This window comes from Equus asinus, chromosome 6 (assembly GCF_041296235.1).
Source record: "Equus asinus isolate D_3611 breed Donkey chromosome 6, EquAss-T2T_v2, whole genome shotgun sequence".
NCBI classification, from domain to species: Eukaryota; Metazoa; Chordata; class Mammalia; order Perissodactyla; family Equidae; genus Equus; species Equus asinus.
Genome location: NC_091795.1, coordinates 42563311 through 42579329, shown reverse-complemented (window position 1 = coordinate 42579329; position 16019 = coordinate 42563311). Strand labels below are relative to the sequence as shown.

Below are 16019 nucleotides of genomic sequence, written 5' to 3'. Positions count from 1 at the left end.
ATAAATATATGGAAAAGAACTGCTTTTACAGTAAAGTCAAACTACTTATTTGCTAATTTATTAGTGTGAAACATGCTCAATGATCAGACTCTTAGAATAATGGTTCAATTCTACTTTTAAAAGCAAAATCTAGTGGAAAGAAGTCTCTAGAAGTCAAAAAGGCTGGCATTGTCAAAAACAAAGACACCAGTAAACCTGTGATTGTATCAGGTAAGCTTGAAATGCTGTCATTCAATGCTTTCTTTTAGTTAGATCATCTTGGTATACATTTGAAGTATATTTTGAAATCATTGCTTAAAAATTTTTTTTTTAAAGATTTTATTTTTTTCCTTTTTCTCCCCAAAGCCCCCCCTGTACATAGTTGTATATTCTTCGTTGTGGGTCTTTCTAGTTGTGGCATGTGGGACACTGCCTCAGCGTGGTTTAATGAGCAGTGCCGTGTCCGCGCCCAGGATTCGAACCAACGAAACACTGGGCCGGCTGCGGTGGAGCGTGCGAACTTAACCACTCGGCCACGGGGCCAGCCCCAAAATCATAGCTTAAAAATTTTAAAGGGATTGTTTTGTTTTTCTAAGAGAAATTTGTATTACCTTTGACTTAAATTGGGTCAGCCTGAAGAGACTTGAAGTGGCAAAATATAAACTAATTTAAGTTCCTGTTTAGATTCATTAGTTTAAATATATTAGCGTGTTTTTCTAGACTATTAAAGCAGACTATTTCATGCAGAAAACTCTGAAATAAAGACCAGTGTGGAAGTCAAAACCACTGAAAATAGTGCTAAAGAAACTATTCCAGGTGGGTCAATAGAAATTTTATTTTCTTCTCTTATGTTTAAAGATAGAAAATTAAATTTTAAGAAAATAAGGTATTTAATTTTGTGTCCCATATGTATATATATTTTTTAACACCAGGGTCATACCTAAGTGAAGTTAAGAATATTACAGTTCGGATCTTCACTGTGTCTCTTGATTATTCTTAAATTTTGCTCTCAGAAGGACTGAAACTAAACATATTATTTAAAAGCCAGTGTTACTTCTGTAGCTGTTTCCTACTTAAATTCTCTAGTCTTTTGTCAATTGTATACATTTTTATGTAGCTACTATTTAATCCATTGTGGAATAAAGTGGGATCTTGATAAATGAAATAGACCTGTATGAATTCTTATTTTATTTTGTGTCTAAAGAAGCTGCTTTGGAGGCCACAGAAGATGAATCAGTTAACAAGGTCAGCTTTTATTTTTTACTTATTTTGTAAAAGCCTAAGAAATTTTAACACAACATATTTTTCTTGCTAAAAACTTAGGTAAAAAATGTACAGGATTTGGTATGGTGAAAAATTCCAGTCATTTGTGACTTTTTAAATATGGTTTGAGTTAAAAAATCTTGAGTTACAAAGTAAGTCAAAAAAGTTTACGTGCAGATTATCATTAAATGTGCATGTTTTTGAGATTTACTTTTCACCGAGAACAAAATGTTAGGCCAAAATGGGTTTTTGAGTAGACAATAGATTGTCATTAGAACCAACAGAATTTTGTGAAATGTTTTCTTCTTCTTTGTTAGAGACAAATGGAGATAATGTCTCTGTTTAGAATATCAGTTGTTCTTTGCATTTTTAGAGGAGCAAGTGGAGTTTGCAGTTTTCTTTGAAGGACATAAAGCTCACTTTATTGTTCTCCTTTGGTTACATCTGTTATTATAAGTATAATAAAATCTCATTAATTTAGATTTTACTGGTTAAGATCTTGAGATCGTTTGGGTTCTAAGCATAAGTTTATTTTTGACTGGTAGATCCATTCTTCAAGTAGTAACTAAGTAGTGTGTCTTACTATTTTGTTTTAGGAAGGATATTTTAAAGCACCAATAGGGTATTTTAGGTTTACTTAAAGCATTTTAGAAGAAACCATTTATGAATACAATTGACATGCTAGTTAAAAATCATTCTCAACTGGTTTATGAAAATTATAACTTCCTACCTCTCTTTTTTTAAAAAGATAAGTCGCAAGTTGCCAAATTTATTATAGTACACCTTTAAGGATTTCTCTGATGTCCACTAAAGGAAAAATTGGCATTGATATGAGAGAGTCATCTTGAAGAATAAAATAGGTCTGAGAGAAGGGAAGGCAGAAATGAAAGTGTTTACTTTGTAGTGGGGAATGGGTTTTTGGGTAAGGATCCTAAGAGACTAGTTAAGCTTTTTTATATTCCCTGAAGTGATTATTTTATGCAGAGAGATAAAAGGATAGGCACTGATTTAGAGCTTGAGGATATTAGCATCACAAGGCACAGGAATGGCAATAGTGTATGAAAGGAAGGAGTTGTAGTCAGAGACAAGCAAACTTATGTTTTTGAACTTGTATTTTTAAACAACACTTGAGAAAAAGAGAAGTAAAGATCTTGACTAGATGACACATGGTATGTTTGAAATTATTCTATGTACTTGAAGAGAGGAAATTTGCATTTTGTTTTGTTTTTAGTTTGAGATTCACACCAGTCTTCTGAATTGATCAGATTTATTATTAAATGGAGTTTAATTACTAACATAACATATGATCTGTAGTATAAACTTAAGTAAATGTAAAAGTAGTTAAAGAAATTTTAATGTCAATTCTTAAATTTATTTTGAAGGAAACAGAGGAAATGTGTGTGGTACTTATTTCTAATTTGCCTGATAAAGGATATTCTATAGAAGAAGTTTACAACCTAGTAAAACCATTTGGTGGTTTAAAGGATATTTTGATTTTATCATCTCATAATAAGGTAAGATGATAATAGCTGTTCGTGTTGTCTGCAAGCACATTTTGAAAACATTTAAGTTTACAAAACTAGAAAGAAAGGATTTAAAATCATTGCCTCAAAGTAATTAAGCTATCTCAAGCTAAGGGAGTTTTAAAATATAAAACACAGATATCCCTTAGAGTATTATTCTAATCAGACATAGTTTTAATATTGGAAAGAATGGCTTACTAATGTGTCAGAGCTTTGCTCAAAATTTTAGTTTACTAGAAAATGTTTTACATCTTTAGTATGTTCATATAGAGTTTTTAAAACGACTTATAAAATTTTGTAGAGCACTCTTTTACTAATATTTCTTTTATTAATTATACTTAAATGTGAAGTAAACATTTTAAGACTCAGACTAAGGATGTCATCGGTACTTAGAACAACCTAAGTTTATCTGTATGTTTTAAGTCTACTTTAATAATTATGTATTCCTTTTGTAATTTTAAAACCAAACAAAATATATTGTTAATAATGAACAACTTGTGGAAGGTACTTTATAGGAGGTGAGATTTCAGGAAAGTTTAAATAATGGAAGTGACGTCAATTAGAGTGGTGGTTAGTAGTGTTCTTACAGTAGAAAGGAGTTCGTGGTCACTAGAGACCTTTGAGAGTAGAGTAGGATATATATGTTTGGTGGTAATTAGAGCCACTGTGCCTAAGAAAACAGAGTAGGAGAGGAGAGTGAGTATAAGTGAGTTATATGCAATTTCACATCATCTTGAAAGTAGGCTGTCTGAATGGTTGCACAACTCTGTAAATATACTAAAAACCATTGAATTGTACACTCAAACAGATGAACTTTATGATGCGTGTTATATTTCAGTAAGAACGTTTTTTAAAAAGCAGATTATTTGTGATTAGAGATAGACAAGAATAAAAAGGAATGCATTTTTTAATATAAGAATTTTTTTATGTGACAATACATTGAAATGGGAAATTTTGGGAATCTAGGAACAAATAATTCAAATTCATACTTTACATCATATACCAAAGTAGATATGTAAGTAGATAAATTACGTATAAAATCCACATGCAGAAACTCTAGATTATTATCTGTCTAGGTTTGATTAGAGTTGAGTAGAATTATAATACTTTTCTAGATATTATATGGAAAAATATCAGATTCAGTCATATAAACATTTTAAACATTTGTAAAATTAAAATTAACATAAAGCAAAATGGATATAAAACATTAAAAATATTTGTGTAAAATGGGAAACAAAGGATTCATATCCACATATGCTATAAAATATTAAAAGTTCAATAAATAAATTGACAGATGACAAAAAGATAATTCGTTTTTAAGAGGTTACAGCTATAAACAAATATATGGAAGGTTTCTGCTTCATTAACTATCAAACATGAAAGAATGTACAACCTCTTTACTTGCCCAGGTATGAAAATTAAAACCAAAATGTCTGGAGCTACAATTTTACACTTATGAAAACAATAAAATAAAAACTTGGCAATCATTACACATTTCTTTGGTTCGTCTATTTTTCTTTATTAATCAATCATTAAACTTATTTGTTCACTTAACAAATGTTCATTAAATGTCTGTTACATGCTAGATACTGCTTTGGGTACTAAGGGTACAGTGCTGAATAAGATAAATGAGACTTTCCTTAATATCAGTTACTAGTATGTCCACTCATATTTCCCTTTTTAGTATTGCCTTTTATGGGTTCAGCCATTCATTTCTTGTTTATGGTTGTAATATTCTGAGTCTGTTTGCCTTACCTTTCTGAAGAATGCATTTTTTACCTTAAAAATAGTTACTAAGTTATTCATTTGCTCTTAAGTATTAAATCTTTTCAAGAAAAAGTAACTTAAATAAGACATTTATTTTTTTTCTTGTGATTTCTGTTTTAAAAGGCATTTATAGAAATAAATAGAAAATCTGCAGATTCTATGGTGAAATTTTATACCTGCTTCCCAATATCAATGGATGGAAATCAACTCTCAATAAGTATGGCTCCTGAAAACATGAATATAAAAGATGAGGTAAATAAGAAACTTGCCATAATTTTTACTAGAATATTATTAAATTTTTTAATAGATTTATTGTAGTCTGTTTTCTGGTTTTCTTCTTTGGGTCACATGTTTTCTTTCAGACACTGAGAAAGCTTTCTATCCTCCCAGTCTCCCATGCCACTGTTAGAGAGTTGCTTCCATATTGAGGGAATCCAATCCCTCATGTATGTTGGAATGGAAAACAGTTGAAAACTGCTGTCTGTAGAGACCTCTATTCTTATCTAACTGCCCTTATCTGTCATTGAAACTGAAATCCCAGAGATTATCTTTAATTTTTTCCTCTCATTTCTTAACAACCAGTCTGTCACTAGGTCTTGTCTGTTTTAACTCCCAAGTATTTCTGGAGTTTGTTCCCTCTTCATCCCATCCACCATTGCTTCACCTCTTAAAAACTCCTGCTGACGTAGTTGTTCTTTATGTCTTCTACCTTCAGTTTTGTCTCCCTTAAAACTTCTCCACAAAGTTTTGAGACTGACGTAAAATTCAAATCTATTCAAATTCACCTGATTTAGAGACCCTTCATCGTTTCTGTGTGGGCTACAAACATTTACTATCAACTGCTAAGAGACATAAAACAGAGATATTAGAATCTCTAGAGGAAGGTGGAAATGCACATAACTTGAAATAGCCTTCCATTGAGAATCACTCTAATGTAATGTAATTGCTGAGATTTGTTTGTCAGTAGTGTCAAAAGAGAGAAAAAAAGTTCTTTTAAGAGCCATAGTCTCATAAGGTAAAGTTCCTTTCCTATACATGTAACCCTTCCATTAGCTAGTCTTTCCCAGCTTTGACATCCTTGTCTCATGCCACTCTTGGCTTTTTTATAATTCAACAGCACTAAATCGCTGTCCACTTAATACCCAGTTCTGGTTTTTTTACTACTCTACATCTCTGTTCTTCCTCATTCCCTACTTTGCTTAACTTTTTGTTTCATAATTTGAATTCTCTTACTGTCTGCTAAATTAAATCTCTTATTCTTTATATGTGAGTTTGAGTATCTTCCCCAGAATGGTACCACTTTATTAATCTTTAATGCACTTAGCGGAACAGGCAGGATTAAGGTGTATGGGTAGGTGGGACTTGGGTAACTTGTTTAGGAAGAGAGAAAGAGTTTTGGAAGGAACAGAACTTTTGCTGACTCTTCATTTTATGAAATAGTGCTTAATGCTTATTCATATAGGTTATTTTATCATAAATATTTACTAATTAAATATGTGAAGGAGGAAGAGCTTACACCTTCAACCTTCATCTATTTTGCCTTTCTAGGAAGCTATATTTACAACCTTGACTAAAGAAAATGACCCAGAGGTAAGGTTTGCATTTAAATGCTTTTTGTACACTTGATTAGTTGATAGAAACATTGGTTGTTTTATTTGTTCACCTGTTAGGAATTAAAGAAAACCTTAGCACTAATTTTAAAATATTGAGGTGATGGAGGTGTCAGATGGGTCTTCTCTTGGTAAAATTAAGAAATAAAGGGTCATGGTCATCCCTGATGTGAAATATTTTCCAGATGCTGGAGCGATAAGTAGCTTGGGTATATTAAGTGTTTTGAGTAAATATGTTGATAGAAGAAAGATTATACTTCCTGTTTTAGTATATTGTTTTCCCTGATTACTCAAATCTAAAAAACTAAGACCTCTCTATCTTCACCCACATAGTCATTTTCTTACTCTTGGGAGAGGATATCATCTGACCTCTGAAAAATTAAATTGCTGTTAATCCATGTTTTACAGTCTGATACTTCAGCTGTGTTTCTCTTTTTCTGTGCTGTCTCTCAAAAAAAAGCTACAGGCAGATATAGATAAAATTTACAATCGATTTGTACATCTTGATAATTTACCGGAAGATGGACTTCAATGTGTACTTTGTATTGGACTTCAGTTTGGAAAAGTGGATCACCACATATTCATAAGTAATAAAAACAAGGTAACAAGGTCATTCCTATTTTAGCTGTATGTTCTGTCAAGAATATATAACTGAACTCCATATTCTTGTGGTCTGCAACTTTTAATTCAGCTTCTGAACTGAAGCACCTATAAACATCATTCAGTCTCTTAGCGGAATTATGATAGACCAGCATATTTTCTCCTGGGCTGTGACAAAAAGGAAGAGGTAGTCTCTCTCTCCTCAGAACTCCTAGTTTTAAGGGGAAATAAATCTTGCACAAGGGAGAAAGGTAATTTGTGTGAAGAGCATTATGTTACAGGGAAATTTAGACTTGTATTCATCGTCTTAAGTACCTATGTGACCTTGGCTAAGTTGGTTTACACTTTTAGTCCTTAATTGTACAATGTGAAAGGAGCTACAATGCAAGGTTACCAGGTATTTTCTAAAGTCCCTTGAAGCCATAAAACACACAGTTAAGTCTCTTTGTTTAGTTTATATGGAAAGAAGTATAAAATGATTATTTCTTACTTACGTGATTTGGCTTCTTAAAAGAAATTGTTAACCTCTACATTTTCTGTGTCCTCCATGTTTAATATTTAATTTAGGAATATATTGGTTATGAAATTAGATTTTGATCAGCCATATATTAGCTAGAAAGATAGGGTTTCATATCAAAGTTGACAATGTTTGCTCATAAAAAGTACCTAATTGACGAACAAGTAGACATTAATTTCTTTGACATGCTTCTAACTGGTATATAGAGCAATTTGGTACTTTAGAAATAGTGTGGCATAGTGTGGAAGGGAGATGACAGATGGCATAAGGAATTCTGAACCTTTACTTAGACATTTTTAATCCTGTTTTTGAAAATACCCAACATCCTTTTCAATTTTACCTTGACTTTGCAACGTTTGAAAGGTTGTTTTCTCTTGTTTACTTTGAAACGAAAGTTCACCTTACTTGTGTAATCATGTATTTGAAGTCTAGAAGAAAAATATATTCATACTTTTAGAAATCATTAAAGAAATTTTTTTTATTGTGGTAAAATATTCATAACAAAACTTACCATTTTAGCCAGGTTTAAGTGTCGGTTGAGTGGCATTAAGTATATTCACATTCTTGTGCAAGCATCACCAATATCCATCGCCAGAACTTTTCCCTTCTTCCCAAACTGAAACTCCATGTCCATTCAACAATGACTCTCCATTGCCCCTCTTCCTACTCCCTGGAAACCACCATTCTAACATTCTACCTTCTGTCTATGAATTTGACTACTCTAAGTACCTCATATAAGTGGAATCGTACAATATTTGTCCTTTTGTGATTGGCTTATTCCACTTAGCATGATGTCTTTCAGCATGTGTTGTGGTATATGTCAGAATTTCCTTCCTTTTTAAGGCTGAGTAATATTCCATTGTGTGTATATACCCTTTTGTTTATCCACCAATCTGTTGATCAATGCTTGAGTTGCTTCTCCTTTTTAGCTATTGTGAATAAAATACTAGTATGAACATGGATATACAAATATCTGTTTGACCTCTGCCTTCAGTTTTTGGGGGTATATACCAAAAAGTGGGATTGCTGGATCATATGGTAACTCTACTTTTAATTTTTTATAGGAACTATTCATACTTTCTTTTATCTTCTCCAAAGGCAATTCTTCAGTTAGATAGTCCCGAATCTGCTCAGTCAATGTACAGCTTTCTGAAACAAAATCCGCAGAACATAGGTGACCATGTATTGACCTGCACATTATCTCCAAAGATGGACTCATCAGAGGTAAGATTATTTTGTATCAATTTTTGTGCTTTTAGAAAATGAAGAAAGGTGTAAAAATCATTGTCCCAAAGCTAGAAGATGCACTCTGAAGGTAATTTTAAAATTTTAAAATTTTTTAGCATGTTTTTTTCAATAGAGCATTGTATTTTCTAAAATTTGTGTTTTTGATAGTTTTCAAGTTATTACTTTGTTCAACTGTGTTAAGAATTACAGTAAACACTGACTGTACAGAAATTTTTCTTTGAGAAATATAGTCCTGAGTTCCTAGACTTAAAAAAAATGAAACAAGTGAAAATTATGTAAAACCTCTGCCTAAATTGATACTTAACTTCCCAAGCCCTTACTCAGAACCTTGTTCTTACAGCTCGTTTAATTCAACAGCACATTAGGCTTATTGTGAAAGACTTAGCTTTCGTGGATAAGCTAACCTCGTAATCTTAAGCATGTCACATAGTGTCCATTATAGCCACTCAACAAATGATAAATTGGATAGTAGAGACAAATAGACTAATTTCAAGGTATTGTAATGGTCTATCTGAGGAGTAATGAAAGCCTGAGCTAGGCTATAAAATGAAAATAAATCCTGCCCCCAGATTTTTTTATTAACAGTTTTTAATTTACTGTGTTTATAGTGAGTTAATTAATGTCCTTATATTACCCTCTCTTTGACACTACCCCCACCATTTTTGTTACCTGTAATTTTGTTACTTCCACATGTAGTACATTACAACAGTTTAGCTCTATAACTAAGGTTCTATAGTTACCCTGCATATGGAGTGTGAAGGCTTGATTCGAAGTACTGAAAATCAATATCTGCATTTTTGCTATCTTGGTTATGAAGATATTTACTGCAAGTTTAAGTTGTAACAAGAGCAGGTCTATAAAGAAGGAAATACAATTTGTGTCTATAACTTGTACACTTGGAGGTGACTTTCTAATATTCCCACTCATTTCTGAAAATGATGCTATGTTTTTGTTTTCTTCAGTATTTGGATAATGGCTTTCCTGTACAGTTTTAGGAGTTGTTTTTTCTTGTTGAGAAGAGAAAAGAAGACTGTCTTCATGTTACTCAGTTTATAACTTAATTACTATTTGTTGAATAGAATTTGCTCTCTTCTTAGAGCTATTCGTCTGACTCCTTGTTCTAAACTTACGGCCATTAGCTTTGTAAAGCAACTACACATGGTCCCCGACTTAATGATGGTTCAACTTGTGATATTTCAACTTTACAGTGGTGCAAATTGGTAGACATTCAGTAGAAACCGTACTTCGAATTTTGAATTTTGATCTTTTCCCAGGCTAGTGATTTGATTACTCTTGTGTGATGCTGGGCAGTGGCAGTGAGCTGCAGCTCCCAGTCAGCCAGGTGATCGAGAGGGTAAATAACCCATACACTTAAACCATTCTGTACCCATACAATCTGTCTTACACTTTCACTAGTGTATTCAATACATTGCACGAGATATTCAAAACTTTGTTATAAAAGAGGCTTTGTGTTAGATGATTGTGCCCAGCTGCAGGCTAATATAAATGTTCTGAGCCTGTTTAGGGTAGGCTAGGCTAAGCTCTGATGTTTAGTAGGTTAGGTGTATTAAATGCAGTTTTGACTTAACAATATTTTCAATTTATGATGAGTTTATTGGGACAAAACCCCATTGTTAAGTCAAGGATGATCTGTATACCCTTTGATTTTCTTTTTATTGCTCTTCTATGTTAACTTCGGTTGTTTCTTGATTCTGTGTGTCCCAGTCTTTTTGATTACTTTTCTGTTTGCTAGAGTACATCGTCAAATAATTTTCCCCAGAAAGTATGTGTGAGTAGTGAACTTCCTGAACCTCTGCATATTTGAAAATGGCTTTGTTTTGCTCTAACATTTTATTGATAGTTTATCTGGGTGGAGATTTCTGTGCTCGAATTATTTTTCCTTTCATCATTTTTCTTAACTGGGATTGTTAAGGAGAAGGCTGATTCCAGTCATACCTGTATGTATTGTTTTTCTCTCTGAAAGCTTTTAGCATTTGTTCATTAATTCATTAAACAAATATTTATCTAATTCCTTCTCTATGCCAGCACTGTTTTAGAGATTGGACTACATTGATAAACGGAGGAGTCAATGTTCCCATCCTCGAGGAGCTTATATTTTACTGAAAGAGACAGACTATAAAAAGATGGGAAATATATATATATATATTTATTTATTTATAATCCTTTTATATGTATATATGTATGTAATGTCAAATGGTGAAAAGTGCTTTGTAAAGTGATATGGAGACAAATAAATCAAGATAAAAGGATAGATAGAGACTGATGGATGAGGGGATGTGTATTTTGGAGTGGTCAGAGATAGCCCCTCTGAGGAAGAGTTACTTGAGAGACCTGAAGGAAGTCAGAGAGCAAGCTCTACGAGTATATCACGGAGAAGAGGTTTTTAGAAAAGCAAGAGCTAAGGCCTTAAGGATATATTTGGTGATTCAAGAACTCTAAGGAGGATCGGTATGGCTAGTGCGTTGAGCAAGGTTTTATCTTGGTTTGGGAATTATTTTTTCCCATTCCTGCATAGAACACTCAGTTAATTTATAAAATCTAAAGATTAATGTGTTTCTTCACCTGAGGAAAAGTTTTCCTCCTCTTATTTCTTTCAAATTTTAATGTTTTATCTTTCTGGAAATAACACCTTTACTGATTTTGTGGATTCTATATCTTATTCAATTTTCCTGTATAAAAAGTCTTCAGAGTATTCTTTAGAGTTGTTTTTAAAGTTCTTCACTTCTCTGAAATATCTTCAGCCAGTTTTGTATGCTTGTTTTGTTCTCTCTTGTGCATTTGTTTTTCTCTTTTATTCATTTATGACTAAAGAAGCAGGTTAGCTAATACACATATGTGGTATAGATTTTCTCTGCTACCGTTCAGGGTTTTTTCCTCTCTCTCTAACAAGTCTCCCCTGTGAATGGGAAGACTACGTGTGAACACTGCATGGGGCATATCACCTGCCGTCTTAATTTTGGTTATCTACCATTATAATATAGACCTGATACCCCGCCAGATAACCCAGTAAAAGCAGGCCTTTACTCTGGCACTTCCAACACCCACCTCAGGAATCCTCTATAGGATTCCTCTACAGGCACATTCTTCAGTTTCTTTAAAGTACAGTTCTTGGTTTTTAATCTTAGAAAATCTAGGAAAGACAGTTCTCAACTCAGAGTACACGTGATTCCTATGGAAAAAGTCTTCACCTAGTATATGTAAGCTCTAGATGGCAGACGTTTTTGCTGTTTTGTTCACTGATGTGTTCTGAATGCCTGAACCAGTGCTTCATTTATAGGCACTGAATTTTAATTCCTGCTTCTATTTTGGGCTCTAAGACATTGCTTTTCTTGGTGGTTCAGATATGTATTTAAAAGGATTATTGTTAAATTTTGTTCAGTACTTCTCCGTGTCTTGAGTAGAAGGCTTTTTAAGTCAGCTGGTCTACCTTATAAAAAAAATCTTTTTAAATAATAATTACACAACAAAGATGTTGATTTTTCAGATTCTTTTTATTCTTAGCTAAAGGTGGTGTTTCTAGGCTTTTAAAGTTCAAAAAAATTCTTATTTATATCAACATTAAGGAAACTTATTTTTCTCCTTAATTGCTGTGTCAGTTATTCAGTATAACCTAATTTAGAGCTCTTTATCGAAGGAGAAAAAAAATTCTAGAACCTGATAGTTATGTGGACACTGAAAACTAACTCTTTTCATTTATTTTTAAGATGTGGTATCTTGATTTTTAGCTTAAATTTTAAGAACTGAGAACATTGCGTGGATGGGTTAAATATTTAAAATCCAGTAGAATAGCCTCTAATAAAATGTGGAATTATGTTACAGGCTCAAGCTGAGACAGACCCAGGACGAGGAAATGAAAGGTATGTTGCTTTAAGTTTGCTAAAATTTTCATATACTATTTAGTTAATTACTGAAGTTTATTCCTATATTTTATAGTAATTCTTCACTTGTAGCAAAAGTTCATGTCTTTCATGTTCATTTTATGTATATATGAGTGTTCTGGGGGTTTTTGGCTTTGTTTGACCTAGGAGTTTTTGTTTTTTGGTCTCTTTCAGGTGTTTACTGATTTTTTTTTTTTTTGAAAACTGTATAAACACATTTTGAATTAAATATTTAAATATGACTTCTTTATGCATTATTTTGCTAAGACTCTTGAACAACTCGACTCCGTTATCAGTATTATACTCTTCTTGTTAGATTTTTTTAATTCGAAAATAGTTAGACACAGTATAGTAAAATTTTAGTCTTTTTGTATAATCTTTTAAAATTTTGTTGGCTTAAAACCAAAAAGATAATACTCAGTGTGTATTTTGATATTTTTTGAAAACAACTGGGATGAGGGAAGGGATATTTATAAAACAAAATAATATATACATTGCTTTATATTTTTAGAGGATGAAAGCTTTTTCTTCAGAGTCTTCACAACTAGTGACACAACCTTGTTTTGACCACATATAGTACACTCTTAGTAACATTCTCATCCTCATGAATACTACCCTTATCACCATCTTTGGCCCAATTAATAACTTCTCTTTTACTGCTCTTTGTTGGGAATCAGTGATTTAGAATTCTTTCCCCTCTTTTATGCTAAGTAATTTACCCTTAGGTGTTAGAGTCAGTATAGTAAGAGCTTATCAGTTTGAAAGAACAATTTGAAAGTATGTCAATATGGGAAGTTTATTTTATTTGATGCACCATCTAATTTTAAGATGCATGAAAAACAGGATGTCTTAATGGATTTTTCTTCTCAGTAATTAATTCTTATAAAATGAGACTTATAAATGGTAAAGATGATTATGAGTACATTAAAAAGTATTGGTAACTTAAACAATAGGTTTGCTGTTTGTGTCATCACAGACTTTTTTAAGTTGCATATCATCATACCAATATATTTGCATGCCTGAGAAGTAATACCAACAGCGATGTGACATAAAAACCCACAGAGGGCATTAATAAGTAACAATGCCACATGTTATAGACAGACCTACAGTTTGGCCACAGTAACTCCGACTGCTAAGTAAATCGCCTCTTCCAAAAATCATTTTATGTATTTCATTTGACAGAGTTTCTTTCATGTCTGCAAGAATAGCTATTGTCTGTGTTTTGGTCATTTTCTTCCTCTCTTTGTTTTGACTTCTTAATGAATTTACACTGATAGTTATATAATCTTACAGATTTAATTTTAAAAATTCTGGTATTAATAACTTCTTAATTCCCATTTCACAGTCATTTTTTTCTGACTTATGTGACATTAAGGTGTGAAGTGTGGCCCGACTACTTCACATTTCTTTATTGGAGTAAACTGATCCTGAGAAAGTATTGGTGTTTGTGTGTGTGTGTGTGTTTTTTAAAGCACTTGTGGGTGCTAATTCATCATGAATATGATCTTTTTGTTTATAATTAGTGTAAAGGAATTAAATATATTTCCAATTTAAAGGCAATCTTGTGTGAAGATGTTAATTTAATAATACCCTACATTTTACCTGTTCTCATCCCTCTCCATGTAAACATGTTTTATTTATCATGTGATTAAGGCTCCAAATAAGGATGCTAGATGAAATTTTCACCAACTCATTAGTAATGTTGGGAAGTACCCAGTGGCCCTCTGAAATAAATACCAATCTTCAGTATTGTTAGATCTCAGTCTAAAGTTTCTCAGAAAGCGTATGGTATAGTGTTAACTTTTGTTCTCATGCCCAGCTTTCATTGTCTGCCTTTTCTGAAGATTTTGAAACCCTGGAATTATGGGGGGTATGAGAGTGAAACCAAGGCTGGGAAATTAGATACCTATATCCTGAATGCTTTCCTGAAATCGTTTTTTGTGCCGTTTCCCAGAATATGATGTGTTTTCCTTCTATCTTGTTAAAAGATTGGTTTTTTTACTTTAATGTTAATATTTCATTTATTTGACATCTCAGACTGACTTTCTGAGCTAACTTGATGAACACTGATGGTTTTTCTCATATTAGTGAGAAGTATTAATCTTTGGTCAATGAACTCTATGATTAAAGCACTGTAATATTAAAAGACCTGCACACAAGAACAAATAGGGAATTAAGCCATGTTTCCAAATAGGTCCATGGTCTCTCCTTGAAGTGTGGATCTACATAGTGATTCATTTTGTATAAAAGATAATAGCTTTCTTTTTTAATTGAAAAACTTTAAATACGCTAAGCGGAAGGACTTGCTTTATCCTGGAGCCAGGAATCAAAATCTCTGTTGTTACCCGTCTAGCCTAATAGATTGATGTTTTTGTATAGCCCTAATTTGTAAATAGGGTTAATGTGCAGTTCTGTAATGAGGTGGGAATTTGAATTTAATCTTCATTATTGGAAATGAGGTTTGTAATTTAAAAATGAAAACATATTTTGAGAAATACTTACATAACTGCTGTAACTGAATGTCACAACTTTTTCTTATCTTTGTCGTATTTGTGCTTGACTACAAGTTTTATTTTGACTAGTCCAAAGAATTTGGAACACTTAAAATCAGCCATTGGTATTTTTTAATATAAGGGATGTGAATTATTTCAAATAAAAACCCTTAAACCCTTTCAGCATACAAAGGGTAGCTTATACAAATGAATAGAATATGTATTGATTAAGGTCTTCAGTTATTAGCTGTTTAACTTAAATAAATTCCTCAAACTGTGCCTTTACAACTCTTCATCAAGAGGTGTTTCTTTGATCTTTTAGAAGTTTTCTCCTTTGCAAGTTTAAACTTAACATCTTTGGGAGGAGAACCAGTTTATTGGCTCAAGTGATTAGACCCTGATGTGGTAGCACTTAACTTTTTCCAAATTTCTGAAATATTAATGTCTCAGGACACAGCTACTCATCATCTTACGTTAACTAAAGGATATATGGCTACCCTTTGAGAAGCATATCAAGGGGAATGCGTTATTCCCCCCTCTTGAAAAGCAGGAGGAAAAGGGTCAGTACTCTTTAGTATGAGATATTGTTATGGCATGATGACTTTCTGGTCTGTCCCCATCCTGCTGCTTCTAATGTAATTAAGTGAGTGTATTTGTTAAACTTTGTGTTGATAGCACGCTGAACGTTGTCTTCGGAAGCTAGGATTTTCCTTGTTACTTTTCAAGATAACCTCTGATCTATGGAGCGTTCATATAAAAATAGTTTATTCTGTCTCTGCCACAGTGAAAGTGGTTGAATTAGAGAATCACACAGTTTTGTTTACTTTGGATTTGAGAAGACCGTGATGAATAAGATCAATTGTATATACTTGTCATGTATTTCCTCTGTTTCTTCTGAATAATTTCACTTAAAATTTTGTTATGTGTTAGAATTTTAAATTATTCTCTGTAACTAGAAAGACTTCTTTTAACATATTCCTTCGCGTAGTGTAGCCAAAGGCACATATTATAAAAAGGAAGACTGTATTATAGAAGACTACATGTTGATGTTAAGGGGATTCTATCAGTTTCACCTCTAACTTTAAATCTTCAACAGAGTACTTAAAAGATACTTCCAAAGA

The 16019-nt window shown here is 32.6% G+C and overlaps 1 protein-coding gene across 3 annotated transcripts in view; it reads left to right on the top strand.

The window, feature by feature from the left end:
- Positions 1-16019, top strand: part of ZNF638 (zinc finger protein 638) — a 137492-nt gene that overhangs the window by 109830 nt on the left and 11643 nt on the right. For all 3 annotated transcript variants that reach the window (XM_070511973.1, XM_014836673.3, XM_014836672.3), the window contains exons 13-21: positions 124-210; positions 727-795; positions 1184-1224; positions 2625-2756; positions 4656-4784; positions 6081-6122; positions 6603-6743; positions 8358-8483; positions 12348-12385. In XM_070511973.1, coding sequence (XP_070368074.1) covers positions 124-210; positions 727-795; positions 1184-1224; positions 2625-2756; positions 4656-4784; positions 6081-6122; positions 6603-6743; positions 8358-8483; positions 12348-12385 — 805 coding nt within the window. The remainder of the gene's footprint in view (positions 1-123; positions 211-726; positions 796-1183; positions 1225-2624; positions 2757-4655; positions 4785-6080; positions 6123-6602; positions 6744-8357; positions 8484-12347; positions 12386-16019) is intronic.